The following is an 18,069-nucleotide window of genomic DNA, read 5'->3' as shown; positions in this document are numbered from 1 at the left end:
GCGAATGGGGCACCATTGGGTTACATGTGGCCTGGGGACATAGGGTCTAGACCTGAGGGCTCTGCAGAAGATGACAGGTGGAGTGGCCTCAAAACATACCCAGAGTGCTTCTGGACCCATCAGTCTTGGCTCACAAATACACCTGGATTTTCCTACCTTTGTTGAAACTCTCCTTGTCAACAGCCCACCCCTCCAGTCTGGGGTTCCTGTGGAATCCCACACCCTGTGCACAACACTGAGTGGGGGACCTGAAGATCCGAGCATGGAATGGAGTGGTGCCAGAGGCAGGTCCCCTTGCTCACAGGCTGTGACCCCATTACAGGAGGAACAGGTCTGTTGCTACCTGTCCAGACTGGGTTCCCTCCGTTTCCAAGGCAGCTCCACCGCTGGCAGGGAAGGGTTAAGTCAGCCTGCACCTGCCAGCCAATGGCCGTGCGCAGCGCCTTCGCGGCGCTGTCTGATTGGCGGATGCACAGGGTGGGCGGGAGGGGAGGAGGCCCCTCTGCCTTGGGATGCTCTTAAAAGGCCGTGGCGGTGGCAGCCCGTGCAAATCTCACAGGCTCACCGCGACCATGAGCAGTGCGGCCCGCCCCGACCCAGCGGAGACGCCCGAGGAGCAGCGTTTCCTCAGGTCAGCCAGGGATGGGGATGCCAAAGCCCATGGCAGGGATGTGGCCTGGAGGCGGGGGCATCATGGGCAAGACATGGCTGGGAGGGGGTGTCATGGGCGGACAGATCAGAGGCAGGGGGATATCCAGGTTGGGTCTGGGGGTTTCGAGGCCCACCCTGCATTCCCTGGAGGTGAAGCCTGTAGCTGCTGTTGCCAACAGCCTGCTGTTGCCAACGCCTCCTAAACTGTGTTGCCAGGAAACTGCATCTGCCACAGCCCGCCCCTAAGTGAATCATTCCGCAGCACTGCTAGTAGCTTTCCCATCACCCCTCAACCCAATCCAGGCCCACCTCCCCTTTCCATCTGCCCTAGGGACCCTGGAGCTCCCATCTTTCATTCCCCATCCAGGAAGAGCTGAGCTCTTAGCTCCTGAAACGTTCACACCCCTCTTGGTGGCCCACCTACTACTGTTTCCTTGAACAGAGAAGGAAACTGAGGTCTAGGGAGGGACACGACTGCCTGAGCCAAAACTTGGGCAATTTTTGAACATATGACCCACTTGTCAATAGTTTGATTGGATTTGTGGTCTGGAGCTGGCAGCTGTGGCTGTGTTTCCCATCTCATCCTGAGTTAGCATCTTGTGTCCCTCCTTGTGACCTGGGACCCCAAACAGGGCTGTGGACCTCAGCTCATCTGTCTTCTGCCCACTGTCCACTCAGGCCCTCAGGGCAGATACTGTCCAGCGACTGGCTGATCTCCGGATTGAGCCTATAGATCTAGCACATCCTAGACAGAAGGAAGCTGAAGCTGTGATTTCACCTAGCATGGGGAATGGGGTGGGGGGCCAGCTGTGCAGGATCTCAAATGCCAACTGAGGAGTGATGGAGTACTGTGGGTGGATAGGAGTAGAACACTGCAAGCAAGGGGAGAGGAGACAATGAGGTTAGAAACAGTGGGCGTGTAGGTGTGGTAAGGAATTTGAATATTCTCTGAATATTGGGGAACCATAAGCAGGTTTGAGACAAGTGGTGATGTGATCTGACATTCAAGTTTTCAAAGCCCCCATGGCTCTTGTGTTGAGCAGTGTGGGGGCCATGAGACTGCTGTAGGCAGGTGGTGGGCTGGTGGGCAGAGGCCTGAAGGTGGAGAAGCAGGTGGAGCCAAGGATGCAGGGAGGGTCTGGAGTGGGCAACCTGGCCATGGGCTTCACCTCCAAAAGAGCCCACTCCTGGAAGCACTGGGAGATCAGGCCCAGTTCCTTTGAAAGCAGGTCACCTCAGCCTTTGTACTCTTGGGGGGGGGTGGGGTGGGGGGAAGTCCTGGTCCTTGCAGTTCCTCTCCTCTGGGGGCTGACAGTGGGAGAAGCAAGAGGCACCTCATCACTGAGCCCCCACCCTGGCCTCAGCCCACAATGGCCCTGCCCTGTCCCCCTCCCCCACGGGTCCTAATTCCTACTCACGCTCCACCTAGAGCTGCCAGTGTCCCCACCCCCAGGCTCCTAGCCGGGCGGTCCTCTCTATTATCACTCTAATGACCAGTTAGGCAGAAAGATAATGTTCCAAGTGGTGGCCTGAGGCCAAAGCTTTGGGACAGAGGAAGAAGAGGAGGAATGAGTAGTCCTGCCACCCATCTCATCTTCCCCTCACCCTCCTGTGGGGGCAGCAGCCAGAGCTGTCACAGATGAAGGTGGAGGAATGAGCCACATTCCCAAATGCACCTTCTCCAATGTTCTTTCCTGGGAGCTGGGCCAGCCTGCCCAGGGGGTGCTCTTCATCTGCCCTACCGTGAGCTCCTTCCCCCCAACTGGCCCTTCAACCTTATCTGAAGTCAGCTGGGGTTGAATCTGGCTTTGGTTGCTGGGGTGACTCAGGGCATGTGTCCTCCCTGCCCTAAGCCTCCATCTCCCCATGTGCATGGGCCCTGAAAGTGTCTTTCTGACCCAGTTTCTCAGTTTCCCTTGCTCGGCTCCAGCCACACTGGCCTCACTTCTGTCCCTTGAATCTGCCAAGCTCATTCCCACTACAGGATCTTGGCCCTCACTGTTCTTCCACATGGATTACCTCCCATATTGCTCCAGGCCAGCTCCGCCAGGAAGCCCTTCCTAATTCCCCCTCCCACAGCAGTCCTCATTCCTTACCTATGCCCCTCTTGCTGCCCGGCCTGGTCATGCTGCAAAATTGGCCGGAAGATTGTGGTCTCCTGCTCACAGGATTGAAGGACTAAAGATTCATCCCAAGAAACCTCTGCTAGATGTAGGTCTGCCTCTGCTTCTTTGCTCAAACCCTGTATGGCTCTGGAGACAGACACCAAGGGTAAAAGTCTCAGTTTTCCTACTGGCTTCCTGCATGACCGTGGGAAAGCCACTTCCCTTCTCTGAGTGGTTCAATGTTCTAAATCTTCTGGGCCTGGTTCTATTACTAACCACTACTACTACTGCTACTATACTCTCTAGGGTCTGCTGATCTGGGGGTAGATGCTCTTCCCCAGCAGAAAAGAGCCCTGCCTAGGGGAAGCTGGCATCAGGCCATAAACCCTGCCCAGCTGCCCCAAGCCCTGATTCTGGAGTGAGGAACATTTCCAATCTTCAGTGCCAGCTCTCCATCTCTGCAGCCACTAAATCCATGCCCGTTGGAAGCATGCCTGCTGGAAGCCCGTTGGAAGGTCCCTAAGCCAGGGCTAGCTTGGTCCCTGCTCCTAGAAGGGTCCAACACTTGGTTGTCATTCTCCTAAAATTCTCAATTGTTAAGTAATGGGCCCCATGTTTGCATTTCCAAATGGGCCTTGAAAATTATCTAGACTATCCTGCCTTTACTTTTGCAAAAGAGGAAGCAAAACTCAGATGTGACAGGTCCTAGTCGCTCAGTTGATGGCAGACCTTCACCTCAAATGATTAAGCCCCACCTCTCTGACAACACTTACTGAAGGGTCACCAATAGATCTGATAGCTGTGGGCTCTACATCCACCTCCCTAAGTGAGCCATCAAACTCCTCCTCCGCAGCCTTCAAAATCCACCTCCCTCAGGCACCGCTTCCGCACCCCCTCCCCCACCGGCTCCCCCTCCAGTGTTCTGGAGCTTGCTCAGTGTTTTCCACTGCATGAAATTCGCCCATCAGCCCCATCAAAGTCTTCCACGCTGCATTCCTCCTTCTGGGTTCTTTCAGCGGCGGGGGTGGGCGCATCGGGATGGGGCTCCAGTTTCCCACGCTTTGGGGCAATAGAACCTACATGCGCCACCACGCGCTCCTCGACCACCAGAGGGCGCCCGTGCCTTGGGCTTCAGCTTAAGCCTCCCACCGCTCCATTCAACATGTACGTCTAATGGGGAAACTGAGGTTGGGGGTGGTGTTATGGCCTGCCTGGGAACATTGGTGGAACATTACTGGTTCCATCTGAGCCTCTCTCTAAGTCTTTCTCTCTCTGTGTCTTTGAGCGTCTCTCCCCACTCTGTCCCCCAGCACTGAGGAGGCGGCTGCCCTCGAGCGGGAGTTGCTGGAGGATTATCGCTTTGGGCGGCAGCAGCTGGTGGAGTTGTGTGGCCATGCTAGTGCTGTAGCTGTGACCAAGGTATCTGACCCCTGCCTTGAGCCCACCAGAGCCGAGGTCTGGCTGCATGACCCTGGGAGGGAGGAACAGAATGGTTTAGGACTCAAGAAGCCCCTTTTTGTGTGGAGCTACTCCAGCCCATCACTCATATGGGGAAACTGAGGCCTAGAGAGGATCATCACTGGTCTAAACCGGCAGGGACCCAAGACCCCAGGGGTCAGTGAGAGTCAGGGCAGAGATAGGAGTCCCCAGAGACTTGGAGGTCGGGAGCAGAGACTGAAGCTGCTGGGGATGCTCCTGGGGTCCTTGAGGTGCAGATGTGACCACCCGCCTCTGCGATCTGGATCTCAATAAGGGAGACATTGGTTCCTGCAGACTGAATACCTCCAAACAACCCCACACTGCAGGTGGGGAAATGGCAGTCCAGAAGCAGGGAGTGGCCTGCACAAGGTAGGTCCCAGGGGGGTAGTAAGCAGAGCTGTGTCTGGATCTCTGGCAAAGCCCCAGCCTCGAGGAGCTTGCTAGGGACACCGGAGTAATAAGCCACAACGATGCTGCCATCCAGTGCTCTGGCCACCGTGTCAAACCATGGGCCTCTTTCCTCTTCCACAGCAAGAGCAATAAATTGACACCAGTTAATAAACACAAATGCCTTAGAGAAGTGCCCGCTGGTGTCAGGGCTCCAGCACGTAACCTTTCTCTTCCTCCCTATCCTCCTCTTGTCACCACTGCAGACTTTTGTTAAACACAATTTCTTTATGTTGGCTCAATTTCTCTTTTAACCTACCTATTTCCAAATGAAACATCCTGAGTGAAGCTCCTGAAGGAGAAGAAAATGATGACAATCAAAGCCCCAAAAGTAAACCCAGCATAGTCAACTCTTGCCTGGCCCTCACTGACCCAACATCACTTGGTTGAAAGCCCCAAGTCTGTCCCAGCCAGCCTAGACGTTGTTGCCCTCCCTCGGTCTCGGGCTCCGCGCCCAGCATGGTGGGGTCACTGGCACCCTCGGGGTGGGTCAGGACCTCACTGAGACCTTGGGGAGGAGACAAAAAAAGGAATACCTAGCCCTCTGTGTACTTGGAGGTTAGGGCCTAGCCAGGCCCCCTGGGGCGCCCTGTCTCCAAGAGGTCCCGCCGTGTGCCTGTCACTGTCAATGTCATTCCTGTTTGATAGAGGCCAAGTGAAGCTGCCAGAGGAGAGGGGGGCTGAGGCCATGCAGAGAGTCAGGGTAGGGCAGCCGCTGGAACACCAGCGCTCTTAACTCTGGTGTTAAAGAGACTGATGCATGGGCCCACAGATGCAGAGTCTGGGAAGTAGGCAGAGAGACAGAGATATGGAGACAGGTGACGACAGAGACCGATGGAGAGAGACAGGGCACCTTGGGTTGGAAAACAACCCCCACTCCACCTCCCCCCCCCAGCTTTGGGGCCTCCAGGAGGGGCCGAGGCCTGGAAATGTGGGCGGGGGAAGGGCAGCCACTGCGGTGGAAAAAGGTGGAAGAATGTCTGCAACTCAGGCCGAGAATAAACAAACCGCACTCCGGGCGCCGGGTGGTGGCAGAAGGCACGTTTTCCTGCTCCAGCTTGGCCGAGCCTGAAACAGGGATGCTGCCTCTCCAAGGAGGAAACTGAGGCCCCCAGAGGCCATGCCCTGGGCCCAGAACGCCTCTCCTTCTGTTCGGTGGCCTCTAGGCCCATGCCCATCCCTTCTGCTCCTCCAGGCCTCAGCTTCCCCACTCAAACAAGGAGGGATTCCAAACATCATGCCTTTGCCTTTGCTGTGCCCCCTGCCAGGTGTTCCCCTTGCCTACTCTCTCCCGGAAGCAGAGGACAGTGCTGGTCGTGTGTGGCCCGGAGCAGAACGGGGCAGTGGGGCTGGTCTGTGCCCGGCACCTGCGGGTGTTTGTGAGTAGCAAGAACCCCCGCCAACCCCGCTTGGCCTCTGAGATCACCCCTCAATCCTGCTCCTGCAGAAATTGCTTCCTCCTCTTGATGGTGTCCCAGGGGGACACTGAGGCTGGAGAGGTTATAGACTATGCCCAGTGCTTGCCCCACGCAGGGTCTGCTGCCTGGGATCCAGGTCTGGGGGCTAAGGCCCAGTAGGAAGCCTGGAAGGGCCCCAGGGCTGACTTCTTTCTGCACTGCCCCCCCAACCCCCAGGAGTACGAACCGACCATCTTCTACCCTACACGCTCACTGGATCTGCTGCACCGGGACCTGACCACCCAGTGTGAGAAGATGGACATCCCCTTCCTGTCCTATTTGCCCACAGAGGTCAGCGCTTGGTGGCAGATGGGGGGGCGGTGCTCAAAGACTGCCCTCTAACCGTGCCTGCCCTCTCAGGTCCAGCTCATCAACGATGCCTACGGGCTGGTGGTGGATGCCGTGCTGGGCCCTGGCGTGCAGCCGGGAGAGATCGGGGGCCCTTGCACGCGTGCGCTGGCCACACTCAAGCTGCTGTCCATCCCCCTTGTGAGCCTGGACATTCCCTCAGGCATGCCAGGCAAGGGGGGGCATGTTGGGGGCATGGGTGGGGGCCCTCTGCACCCCAGCTTCTCGTGGCCCCTGCCTGTCTCTGAGCCTCGGTTTCCCTAGTGTGGATGGCTCATGCACTCTTGGTGAGGGTCATGTCCATCCATCATCTAGGGAAGACCAAAGCTGCCGCCCAGGTGATCCCATGTCCCATCCCCCCCACACACCCAGCCCAGCATGCCCGCTGCCCACCCTGGCCCAGTTGCCTGGGCAGACGTGAGCTCACTCGGCAAAGGCCTCGCCCGTCCTGGCCGCCGCCCCACGCCTGTTGGAGCCATTAGGCGACGGGCAGACGGAACAAACAGCTGCTGGCCAGCCGGACCCTCCACGGGGGTAGCCATACTCAGGGGGATGGCCCCAAGCTTGCAAGACCTCAGGGCCATCCCAGCAGGATGCAACAAGCAGGGGGTTAGCTATGAAGAGGCAGGCTGTCTGGTCCAAGGGTGGAGACTAGGGTCATAGAAGGAAGGATTAAAGTCAGAGGGAGGAGGCTCTTAGTCAGTGGCTCCAGACTCTGGTCAGAAGCAAGAGAGAAGGCAAGGGCCCTAGTCTGAAGGTAGAGGCTCATTTGAGAGGTGATAGAGGCTAGGGCACCGTGAGGGAGGGGGTGGGGTCCTGCCAAGTCAAAAGGCAAGATCTAGTCTGAGGGTGAAGACAGAGATGTCAGGTCAGAGGGAAGAGTCTCTAGTCAAAAGGAGGAAGCTAGACACTCAAGTTGGGTGGGGAGGGGGCCACGTTCTGTCAGAGGCAAGAACTGGGGATAAGGAGACATATATTATGGAGGAGGCTTGCCTGAGGATGGAGGCAAATCTGTCCTCTGAGTGGAGAGTGGGATCTGGTCAGAGGGGGAAGGCTGGCTAGGAAGCTTGGGTGCAAAGAGGCTCTAGTCTAAGTGGGAAAGCTCAAGACTGATAGGGAGGGAGGAATGGGGACAGATGCTGGGTCAGAATGCAGAGGCATGAGTCTGCCTGGGAAAGGGCAGCAAGTGGAAATGATCCAGTCTGAAGGCAGAGGCTGAGGCAGATGGGGGAGAAAAATTAGTAGCATGATGGGAGCAGGGACAGAGAAGTATAAGGGCAGACGCTCTGGTCAGAGGAGAAAGGAAGCATCTCCAAGGAAGGGGAGACACTGGTCTGAGGGAGGAGGCCCAGTTCTACGGGGGGGGGGGGGCGGGGGCGGGGGCGGGGGGGGGGCAGGTCTGACCAGGACTCACGTGTCAGGGAGCAGAGCTGGGTCTGTTTGGGAAGGGCAAGTGGGTGGTGAGGAGGCCAGTCTCTCCCGTCTAAAGGCAAGCACCCCTCCCAGCTCCCGATTCCCTCCCCCTCCCGCCCCTCCTCCCGCAGGCTGGGACGCGGAGACCGGCGGCGGGGACAGCGAGGACGGGCTCCGGCCCGACGTGCTGGTGTCGCTCGCCGCGCCCAAGCGCTGCGCCGGCCGCTTCTCCGGCCGCCACCACTTCGTGGCCGGCAGGTTCGTGCCCGACGACGTGCGCCGAAAGTTCGCTCTGCGCCTGCCGGGATACACGGGCACCGACTGCGTCGCGGCGCTGTGACCGCCCCCCCCACCCCCCGCGTCCCGCGTCCCGGCCCCGGGCCCGCGCCAATAAACAGACGTCCCACCACCTCCTCGCCGCCTCTCTGTGCCAGCTCCGCCGCCCGGGGGGGTTGGGGGGGGGCTCGGGGAGGGCCCCCCCGCCCCGCAGAGCCAGGCCAGGGATGGAGGGTGGGTGGTCCTAGCGTGGACTTCCCGCCGGCCCAGAGCTGGCGCCAGAGCAGAGGCTAGATTCAGGGTGGGACTTCCAGCCTGCCTGGGGTGGCCCATCGCCCCCAAGACTGAGGGTAGACTCGACGGAGGGTTTCTCGTCGCCTAAAGGGCCGCCCGCAGCGCGAGTGTGTTGGGGCAGCTCCAGGCAGATTCCAAGAGGCGCGTCCCGCAGGCAGCCTGGGGCCGCGGGTGCAGAATGGGGAGTGGGTAGAGGGAGGGCCTCCGGCTGCCGCTGCCCGGGGGGCGGGAGGGCACGCAGGCCGACCTGAGGGCGGAGGCGCAGCCCCACGCGCCGAGCCGGCGACCCGGAGAGGTGGCTCGGCGCACCGGAGTCGCCCGCGGCCAGGGCGCTGGGCTCGGCGGGGCGGGGCCTGGACGGGGCGGGGCCTGCGGTCACCTCCCGCCGCCGCCCTCAGCCCCAGCGGCCGCCAGAGCCGCGGGAGTCAGATCCGAGCGCGCCGCGGAGCCCGCACCCTCCCTCGGACGCTCGACCCGGCCATGGCGTCAGCGCCGCCACTACTCTGCCTCTTAGTCGCCGCCGCGCACCTGGCGGGGGCTCGAGGTGAGGCGCCCCCTGACCCCAGCCCAGACCCCTAGGCGCCCCGGCAGCCCGCCTGGCTTGCAGCTGCCCCCGGGGAGGGCTCGCTTCCGCAGGCCTGGGTCCCCCTTCGTCAACCCGGGAGTGGGGTGAGGGGGCGTCGGGGAGATGGGTCCTTGGGACCAACGACGGGGGGAGGGGAGGAAGCCCGTCTGTTCGCTCTCCTCAAAGAGAGGTAGGGGCACTGGGAGTATGGATATGAACTTTAGGCTCCTCCAGGTGCCCGGGGCCGCGGGGGACCTGTCTCACCCCTAGCATTTGGCCTCTGAAGCACCCAGTCCTGGCCCAGGATTAAGGGGTCAGAGCTGTCCCCTCTTCCACACACACGTACACACCATTCAGAAAAATTCCCATCTCTGGAATGCTCAGAGGACAGGGCAGTGGATCCATTTCTCAGATGAGGAGACTGAGATACAGACAGCGAAGGGACTTGTCCGATGTCCCTGTCTAGCCTGGCTATCTGAGATAACTCAAGGTCAGAGAAGCCAGGCTTGATTCCAAAGACTTCCCAATGCAGCTTGGGCCCCAAGTGAAGGGATGGAAGGTACACTGAGGGAGGGACTTTGTGCCGGCAAATGGATGAAGGAGAAGGCAGCTCAACCTGAGGGCAGAGGCACAGCCAACTGAACTCACGGCCACTGAGCACACTCGAGGAGACCTGGGCCTGGGGGGGAGAGCAGACACAGAGACTTCCCCACCCCATGGCATCTGGGCCAGGGCAGAGGCGGGGGATGGGCTGCAGGGGTCACAGGGAGGCTTCCTGGAAGCGGGGCTGGGGGGGGGGGTCCTGTATTCCTTGGGGTCAGCCAGAACTAGATTCTGGCTTCTCAGAGCCTCACTTTTCTCTCCCGTGAAATGGGGATATTCATGACAGCACCTTGCATAGAAGCAGATCACAGAGGTCCCCATCAGCATGCCTCCTCCATCCCCCACTCCTCACCCCTTCCACAGCCACCACCACCCCTGAGGAGCCCACAGCAACTGCCTGGGGCCTTGAAGGTCCATCTCTGAGCCCTGGACAGCCCTCACCAGCCCTGGAGGACTGGGAAGGTGAGTCATCCTGGGTCCAAGTCCTGGCTCTGCTGTGGACTCACTGTGTGAGCTCTGACTGGTGTGGTCATGTGAGGAGGGGAGAGAAGGCGGTAGAAGAGCCCAATACCATCCTGGTCCCCAGACATGGTGGCCCCTGGCATAGGTGTCCCAAGAGGTCTAAATTTTGGAGCAGAGGGGTGAGAGTTCAGGCTGTTTGTCAAGGGGGAAACCAATGTGTAGGGTGGGGGTGGGTGCTTCCTGCCCCCTACTGGAGGCATCATGCAGGGTGCTTCCAGTAGATTCCAGATCTCTAGTTCTAGAAACTGGGTCTCTAGTTTCCTAGCTGGGAAAAGTTACTCTGGAGTCAGGAAAGGAGTGAGCACCCCCTACTAGGGGGAAATTGCTGGAAGCAGAATCTGACCTCTGGGAGGTCAGATCCTTCCTACCTGTGGCTTTAGCCAGGCAGTGAGCAAGAGCCCCAATGGCTCTAACCTGGAGCGGCCAGGCGAGGGAAAGCCACAGTTAGGGCTGGTCTCAGGCCTGACTCCTCCTGCTGCCTTTGTTATCTCCTCACACCTCAGGGGTTCTGAATTCAGAGGTGGGGGGCAGGCTTCATTCTCAGGTTGGGGACTGGTGAGGCAGTGACAAGATGTCAGCGTGGCAGAATGTCAGCCTGCACCGATGGGCAAGCTCAAGGATTGGGCAGCAGAAGTGGGGCAGGTGCGAGGGGAGGCCAACCTCCCGTGATACCTTAGAGCTCCTTCTGGCGTGGAGGAAACCTGGCTCTGGGCGGGGTCACGGATGGGCGGGCTGGGTTAGCCCGGGCTCCTTGGGGGTGGGGTGACCGTTTTAGACAGCAGGGTATGGCCTTACCTGGGAGGTGGGGGTAAGGCCCCTGCATGCACTGATGGGGCCCGACAGGCTGCGGCCCGGGTCCCAGCGCGTGCGGTGCCCGCAGAGGCCAGCGAGTGGACGTCCTGGTTCAACGTGGACCACCCCGGCGGCGATGGCGACTTCGAGAGCCTGGCTGCCATCCGCTTCTATTACGGACCAGCGCGCGTGTGCCCACGGCCGCTGGCGCTCGAGGCGCGCACCACGGACTGGGCCCTGCCGTCCACTGTCGGCGAGCGCGTGCACCTGAACCCCACGCGAGGCTTCTGGTGCCTCAACCGCGAGCAGCCCCGCGGCCGCCGCTGCTCCAACTACCATGTGCGCTTCCGCTGCCCGCTCGGTGAGGGCGGGGCCCGGGGCGGGGCCTGCGGGTGGGCGGGGCCGGCGAGAGGGCTCGAGGTCAATCACGCTGAGGAGAGAGTGGGGATTGGCCGGGATGGGCAGCGGTGGGCGGAGCCCGACTGGGCGGTGCTGGAGGCGGGGTCGGGGCCGTGCGGGTGGGGGCGTGGTTGGAAGGAGGCGGGGTCCGGTCGCCGGGCCGGGAGCCGGCGGGATCGGAGAGGGGCGGCGCTTTGGGAGGGAGGCTGGCGACAGTGACCCAGGTAGGGAACCGGAAGGAGCCCTCAGGAGTTCTTCTCCCTCCCGCTGCCCTCATTTGCTCATCTGTCACAGCTCTGTCCTCTGGGGGCGTGTTTTGACCCCAAATACGTGAGGGACGCTGGGAGAACAGCAGGGCTCACCTCCCGGAGCTTATCTGGGGTTGGGGGAAATGGGGCGGTACCTTAACTGTACCTTCGACAGGTGCGCCTGGGGGACGACAGATGGGGGCAGTGGGCAGGGCCTCTCTGGGATACCCGCCCTAGGATGAACTTAGCGAGGGGCGTCCTCCAGCCCCAGGCTGTTACACCAGATTTCCCAGGAGGCGAAGTCCCTGCGGTGGGCGGCCGCCTCACCTTCCCCCCACGCCTCTGCTCTTACCGCAGAGGCCACGTGGGGCGCATGGGGCCCGTGGGGTCCCTGTTCAGGGAGCTGCGGGCCAGGCCGTCGCTTGCGCCGCCGCCGCTGCCCCAGTCCGACTGGAGATGCGTGTCCGGGGCGTCCCCTGGAGGCGCAGAAGTGTGTCCGCCCTACCTGTCCAGGTAGGAGGGATGGGGCCCGGAGGAAAGTGTTTATTTAGAGGCGGGGCCTGGGTGTGGAGGGAGGAGGCCTGTTCAGAAGGGTACCTAGAGGGGAGAGGCTGGCTGGGACCGAGCCTGATGGGGCGGGGGGGGGGGGGGGGGGCTTGAAGGGAAGAGGCGGGTCCTGGAGGGCCAGAACTTGAACCACATGGAGCCTGGCCCTTCTTTCCCTTCGGGGGCCCCCCGAGCAGCATTGGTGAATGTGTACATCCGGATGGGTGGACACCTTGAAGGTCGTGTCCAGGCATGTACAGATTCCAAATGGGCATTACCTTGGTTGCACCTCGGAGTGTGTGTATGTTCTGATGGACATGGACATGCACAGAAGTTGGCTCACACACTCGGGGTGCACTCGCGTGGCATTCACAGCCACAGCCCGTCCCCCACGCCCACGCGGACACACGTTCACACCCTGGCAGACACCATGCCCAAGCCCTCCCAGGGCCAGACACCAGGCCAGCCAGGAGGCGACTGGAAATTCCGATCCGCCTGGGCTCCACAAACACGGTCTGGAGGCTGCGCCCGCAGAGCCCATGGAAGGGTGGGGGAGCACAGTGGCCAATGGGGTAGTGGGGTCCCCACCCTACCCCGCCTGGCTCTGCCCTCCTGACGCCTCTGCCCTGAAGTTTCCAGCGGAAATTTCCATTTTATGGAGAAACCGCAGGATTGGAAGAGGAGGGAGATGTTCTGAGCCCAAGCCCCAACCCCTAGCTGGGCCCCCAGCCCCTGCTGTTCAGTTTCTCTCTCTGTCCTGTGAGAGTCACCTCTCCTGCTCCCCCCTCCAGGGCATTTCCCCATCCCTCTGGACCACAAGTCCTGCCCTCTGCCCCAGTTCTGACTCCTCAACCCCGTATCCCCACTCATCCTAGGGGCTGTTCCAAGCAGGGGCATGCTGAGGCCTCTGAGGGGCGCAAGGGGAATGTCTAGGCATCTCTGCTGAGGGACTGAGTGGAAAGCCCTGCCCAGGAGGGAATGAAGAAGCTCCCCTGTCCCTCTGCCTCCATGTGTCCCCCAGGGTGCAGCTCCAAGACCTGCAAGTGCCCCAACCACGTCCTTCTGGGCTCGGTGGTCACCCCATCTGGGCGTCCACTGCCAGGAGCCAGGGTCTCCCTGAGAGACTGGTCTGGCACTGTGGCCATCACTGATGCCCATGGAACCTTCCGGATGCCTGGAGTCTGTGCCAATAGCCGGGCAAACGTCAGTGCCCAAATGGATGGCTTCTCTGCAGGCCTGGGCCAGGCCCAGGCCAATGGCTCCATCTCTGCTGTAGTCACTGTTGTCCTGAATAAGTTGGGTAAGTGCCTCATGGCAAGTAGGATTGAGGGGGCTGAGAAACTAAGAAGGAAATTCTGGAGGCACCAAGTACTTGGGAGGATGTGATGCAGCATGAGGTCACTAAGGAACAAATAAGGTGTGACATGGACATTGGAGAAGCCATAATACCAAATATGATGTCATGGGGGGGGATGAATAAAATGAGAAACTAGAGAAAGTGCCAGGTGAGACAAGGACTTGCAGATAGGGCACCATCTGGGGTACTTGGGTGGCTCAGACAGTTAAGTGTCTCACTCTTGATTCTGGGTCAGGTCATGACTATGACCCTCAGGATCATGGGATCCAGCCCTAGTGGGGGTCTGGATTGAGCATGGAGCCTACTTAAGATCCTGTCTCCTTCTCCCTCTGTCCCTCCCTGGCTCACATACACATTCTCTCAAAAAAAAAAAAAAAAAAAGATGGGGCAACATCTTGGGGCACTTGGCAGGTTCAGTAAGTAGAGCATGTGATTCTTGATCTCAGGGTCCTGAATTCAAGCCCCACACTGGGCGTGGAGCCAACTTAAAAAAGGGGGGGGCACCTTCTTGAGCAGCCTTGGGGTGAAATTGAATGGGGAGGTCATTAGAAGAGGTACAGGTGAAACAGGGCATCACTAGAAGGGAAAGGATGGGGCCCTGCCATTGGGAAGGGTTGTTGGGTGAAGCTGGGATGGAGCAGGGCTTTGACCTTTGTCACCTTTACCCCCAGAGAAGCCCTACCTGGTGAAGCACCCTGAGTCCCGAGTGCGAGAGGCCGGACAGAATGTAACCTTCTGCTGCAAAGCCTCAGGCACCCCCGTGCCTAAAAAATACTCCTGGTGAGTGCTCTGCCTCATGCTCAAGGGCCTTGTACCCAGCTTTGTGGTTTGATTGGATTTCCCATGGCATGTGGTGCCTCGGGGACTGGGAGGAGCTGCTCTGCAACGTCCCTGGGCTGCATGTGGGGTCAGGCACAGATGCAACCCCTTCCCTGTGCCAAGGGCCTCCATAGTGTTGCCTGTCTGCCACCCAGGTTCCACAACGGGACCCTGCTGGACAGGCGAGAACACAGGTATGGGGCCCATCTGGAGCTGCGAGGGCTGCGCCCAGACCAGGCAGGCACCTACCACTGCAAAGCATGGAATGATGCGGGCACTGTACGCTCAGGCACCGCCTGGCTCACCGTGCTTGGTGAGCACCCTCAGCCCCCAACCCTGAGCATGCCCTGAAATTGAACTGATACCTAACACCTGCTAACACTCAACCCCAGATGGAGCCCCAACTTCAGACTGTCTTCTGTCCTTGCTGAGTCTGATCCCAGGCCCCCACTGAGACCCTGGGTTGAGCCCCTCACCCCAATCCAGGCCCCCAAATTTGGACTCAAATGGAGCCCTCCCCCTTCCTGTGATCTGATTGATTTCTTGCTCTGCAGGCCCAGGCCAGCCAGCCTGCAATCCCCAGCCCCAAGAGCACCTGATCAAGCTCCCAGATGACTGTGGGCAGCCTGGCAGCGGCCCCACCTACTTGAATGTGGGCCTCTGCCCTGACACCCTCTGCCCCAGCCCTGCAGGCTCCAGCCCCCGGTGTGGGGATGCAGGCTCCCGCTGCTGCTCTGTTCGCCGCCTGGAGAGCAGGGAGATCCACTGCTCCAACTATGTCCTCCCAGTCAAGGTGGTGGCTGAGTGTGGCTGCCAGAAATGTCTGCCCCCTCGGGGACTGGTCCGGGGACGTGTGGTGGCTACTGACTCAGGGGAACCCCTGCGTTTTGCCCAGATCCTGCTAGGCCAGGAGCCCATTGGATTCACCTCTTACCAGGGCGACTTCACCATCGAGGTGCCACCCTCCACGCAGCGGCTGGTGGTCACCTTCCTGGACCCCAGTGGGGAGTTCATGGACACTGTCACAGTCCTGCCTTTTGACCCCCGAGGTGGCGGCGTGTACCACGATGTCAAGGCCATGCGGAAGAAAGCCCCCGTCATCTTAGATGCCGGGGAGAGCAACAGGATCCCTCTTGGAGAGATGCAAGACGAGGCCCCACTGGGCGAGCTGGTCCTCCCACCTGGAGCCTTCCGCAGAGCTGATGGCGAACCCTACACCGGGGCTGTGGAGGCCCGGGTGACATTCGTGGACCCCCGCGATCTCAGCTCGGCGGCCGCCGCCCCTAGCGACCTGCGTTTCGTGGACAGCGACGGCGAGCTGGCGCCGCTGCGCACCTACGGCATGTTCTCGGTGGACCTCCGCGCGGCCGGCTCCGCGGAGCAGCTGCAGGCGGGGCCGGTGGCCGTGCGCGTGGACGCCGGCCAGATCCGCATGGCGGGCCACGTGGAGGCGCTCAGGCTGTGGTCGCTGAACCCCGACACCGGCTTGTGGGAGGAGGAGAGCGGCTTCCAGCCCGAGCGGTCGGCGGCCGCCCGCGCCCGCAGGGAGGAGCGCGTCTTCCTAGTGGGCAACGTGGAGATCCGGGAGCGGCGTCTGTTCAACCTGGACGTGCCCGAGCGCCGCCGCTGCTTTGTGAAGGTGCGCGCCTACGCCAACGACAAGTTCACCCCCAACGAGCAGGTGGAGGGCGTGGTGGTCACGCTGGTCAACCTGGAGCCCGCGCCCGGCTTCTCGGCCAACCCCCGAGCCTGGGGCCGCTTCGACAGCGCGGTCACCGGACCCAACGGCGCCTGCCTGCCCGCCTTCTGCGACGAGGCCCGGCCCGACGCCTACACCGCCCTGGTCACCGCCTCGCTGGGCGGGGAGGAGCTGGAGCCCGCGCCCTCCCGGCCCCGGCCGCGCGCGGCCACCGTGGGCGTGGCGCAGCCCTACCTGGAGCGCCTGGCCTACCGGCGCACCGACCACGACGACCCCGCGCTCAAGCGCAACGGCTTCCGCATCAACCTCGCCAAGCCCAGGCCCGGCGAGCCCGCCGAGGCCAAGGGCCCGGTGTACCCGTGGCGCAGCCTGCGCGAGTGCCAGGAGGCCCCGGTGACCGCCAGCCACTTCCGCTTCGCGCGCGTGGAGGCGGACAAGTACGAGTACAACGTGGTCCCGTTCCGCGAGGGCGCGCCGGCCTCCTGGACTGGAGATGTCCTGGCCTGGTGGCCCAACCCGCAGGAGTTCCGGGCCTGCTTCCTCAAAGTGCAGATCCAGGGCCCCCAGGAGTACATGGTCCGGTCCCACAACGCGGGCGGCAGCCACCCGCGCACGCAGGGCCAGCTCTACGGGCTTCGGGATGCCCGCAGCGTCCGAGACCCCGAGCGCCCCGGCACCACCGCTGCCTGCGTGGAATTCAAGTGCAGCGGGATGCTCTTCGACCAGCGGCAGGTGGACAGGACGCTGGTGACCATCATGCCCCAGGGCAGCTGCCGCCGCGTGGCCATCAACGGGCTCCTGCGCGATTACTTGGCCCGGCATCCCCCAGCCGCCCCAGCTGACGACCCTGCCGCCTTCAGCATGCTGGCCCCACTGGACCCCCTGGGTCACAACTACGGTGTCTACACGGTCACCGACCAGAGCCCCAGGCTGGCCAAGGAGATCGCCATCGGCCGCTGCTTTGATGGCTCCTCCGACGGCTTCTCTCGGGAGATGAAGGCCGAGGCTGGCACAGCTGTCACCTTCCAGTGCCGGGAGCCACCAGCAGGCCGGCCTAGCCTCTTCCAGAGGCTGCTGGAGTCCCCAGCAACGGCGCTTGGTGACATCCGCAGGGAGATGGGCCAGGTGGCCCGGGCACAGGCTCAATCCACAGGCCCCCTCCGTACCCGCCGGGGTAGGGCCCAGCAGTGACCTGGGCTCGCGGCCTCAGTCCTCTGCCTTGCCCTGGACTCCTCTGTACCTGGGAAATCTCAGTCCCTTCCCCAGATGCTCCCTTCCCTAGGTTTCTGGGCCCCCCTCTCCCTCCCCTGCCCAGAATTCAGAGTCAAGACAAGACCTACGAGTGTCCGATTGTGGAAATGCCTGGCGGGGGACCGTTGCTGTGTGACACAAAATGGAGTTCTTCCTGATGGCAGGAGCCAGCATCCTGGGTGACCACTGGGCATCTGCCTGAGGCCCAGGGGGATTTGCTCCCAGCTCACATGCTGGCCCTGATTTTATGTGTGTTTTCTACCCTGATCTCAGATATCCTGTCGAGATTCCCGACTCCGCCTGAAGCCTGCTCTGCGTATCGCTGAGCTGGGTGCTTTTTTTTTGGGTCCCCTGCCCCCAAACTTTGTTCTAGGGGTTATTTATTGAAATGAAGCCCATGGGGCTGGTCAAGGGAGTAAGAGGGGGGGTGTCCAGGCCCCGTGAAAGTCAGGCAGGGGCTTCTTGGTTCTGGGGCTAAGGGACACAATTCTCACAGGTTTGGTGCTTGGAGACCACCCCCAGGGGGGTTGGGCAGGGAATCAATTAAAGATGCTTCATTTCCAACTCATGGTGTCAGTCTTGGGGGGTGAAGATGCAGGCTAGGGCTGCTGGACCCAGACCTTGGTGGGCGGACACACGGACAGGGTGTGCAAGCAGCTCACAGGCCTCCACGAGGTCCCAGATGTGCCTCAGGCTGGCATGTGGGTCCTGGCCGAGGCTTACAGAAGTGTGTCTGTGACACGCGTGTGCAGAGCCGACGGGTGGGCAGCCTGAGCCTGTGCGGCCCTGACCGCTGAA

At 61.2% G+C, this 18,069-nt stretch overlaps 2 protein-coding genes and 1 long non-coding RNA gene across 6 annotated transcripts; 2 read left to right on the top strand and 1 right to left on the bottom strand.

Moving 5' to 3' along the window:
- Positions 1 to 70: 70 nt before the first annotated feature.
- YJEFN3 (YjeF N-terminal domain containing 3) lies at positions 71 to 8,309 on the top strand. Of its 2 annotated transcripts, none has more exons than XM_049098062.1 (6): positions 71 to 331; positions 560 to 631; positions 5,951 to 6,061; positions 6,317 to 6,430; positions 6,500 to 6,650; positions 8,032 to 8,309. In XM_049098062.1, exons 1-6 carry the CDS (start codon positions 71 to 73, stop codon positions 8,238 to 8,240), a joined length of 918 nt encoding a protein of 305 aa, XP_048954019.1. In that variant the 3' UTR covers positions 8,241 to 8,309. The 2 variants fall into 2 exon arrangements, with proteins under 2 accessions (XP_048954019.1, XP_025313978.1); XM_025458193.2 differs by lacking the exon at positions 71 to 331 and adding an exon at positions 4,067 to 4,175 and having other exon boundaries at positions 492 to 631.
- LOC112666790 (uncharacterized) lies at positions 1,912 to 11,093 on the bottom strand. The gene is made up of 3 exons (XR_007404272.1): positions 10,956 to 11,093; positions 4,942 to 4,974; positions 1,912 to 2,903 (listed from the first exon to the last, which is right to left on the bottom strand). It is a non-coding gene; the product is annotated as an uncharacterized LOC112666790 (long non-coding RNA).
- CILP2 (cartilage intermediate layer protein 2) lies at positions 8,857 to 17,835 on the top strand. 3 transcript variants are annotated; one of them, XM_025458191.3, is made up of 8 exons: positions 8,857 to 9,014; positions 10,002 to 10,100; positions 11,041 to 11,313; positions 11,957 to 12,112; positions 13,167 to 13,445; positions 14,174 to 14,282; positions 14,477 to 14,634; positions 14,876 to 17,835. In XM_025458191.3, the coding sequence occupies exons 1-8, from the start codon at positions 8,951 to 8,953 to the stop codon at positions 17,209 to 17,211; spliced, it is 3,474 nt and encodes a 1,157-aa protein (XP_025313976.3). In that variant the 5' UTR covers positions 8,857 to 8,950; the 3' UTR covers positions 17,212 to 17,835. The 3 variants fall into 3 exon arrangements, with proteins under 3 accessions (XP_025313976.3, XP_035559456.2, XP_035559457.2); XM_035703563.2 differs by lacking the exon at positions 13,167 to 13,445; XM_035703564.2 differs by lacking the exons at positions 8,857 to 9,014; positions 10,002 to 10,100; positions 11,041 to 11,313 and adding an exon at positions 11,490 to 11,575 and having other exon boundaries at positions 13,021 to 13,445.
- The last annotated feature ends 234 nt before the right edge of the window (positions 17,836 to 18,069 follow it).

The sequence above is a fragment of the Canis lupus genome, chromosome 20, assembly GCF_003254725.2.
Source record: "Canis lupus dingo isolate Sandy chromosome 20, ASM325472v2, whole genome shotgun sequence".
NCBI lineage: Eukaryota > Metazoa > Chordata > Mammalia > Carnivora > Canidae > Canis > Canis lupus.
This window is presented reverse-complemented; position numbering and strand designations above follow the sequence as displayed.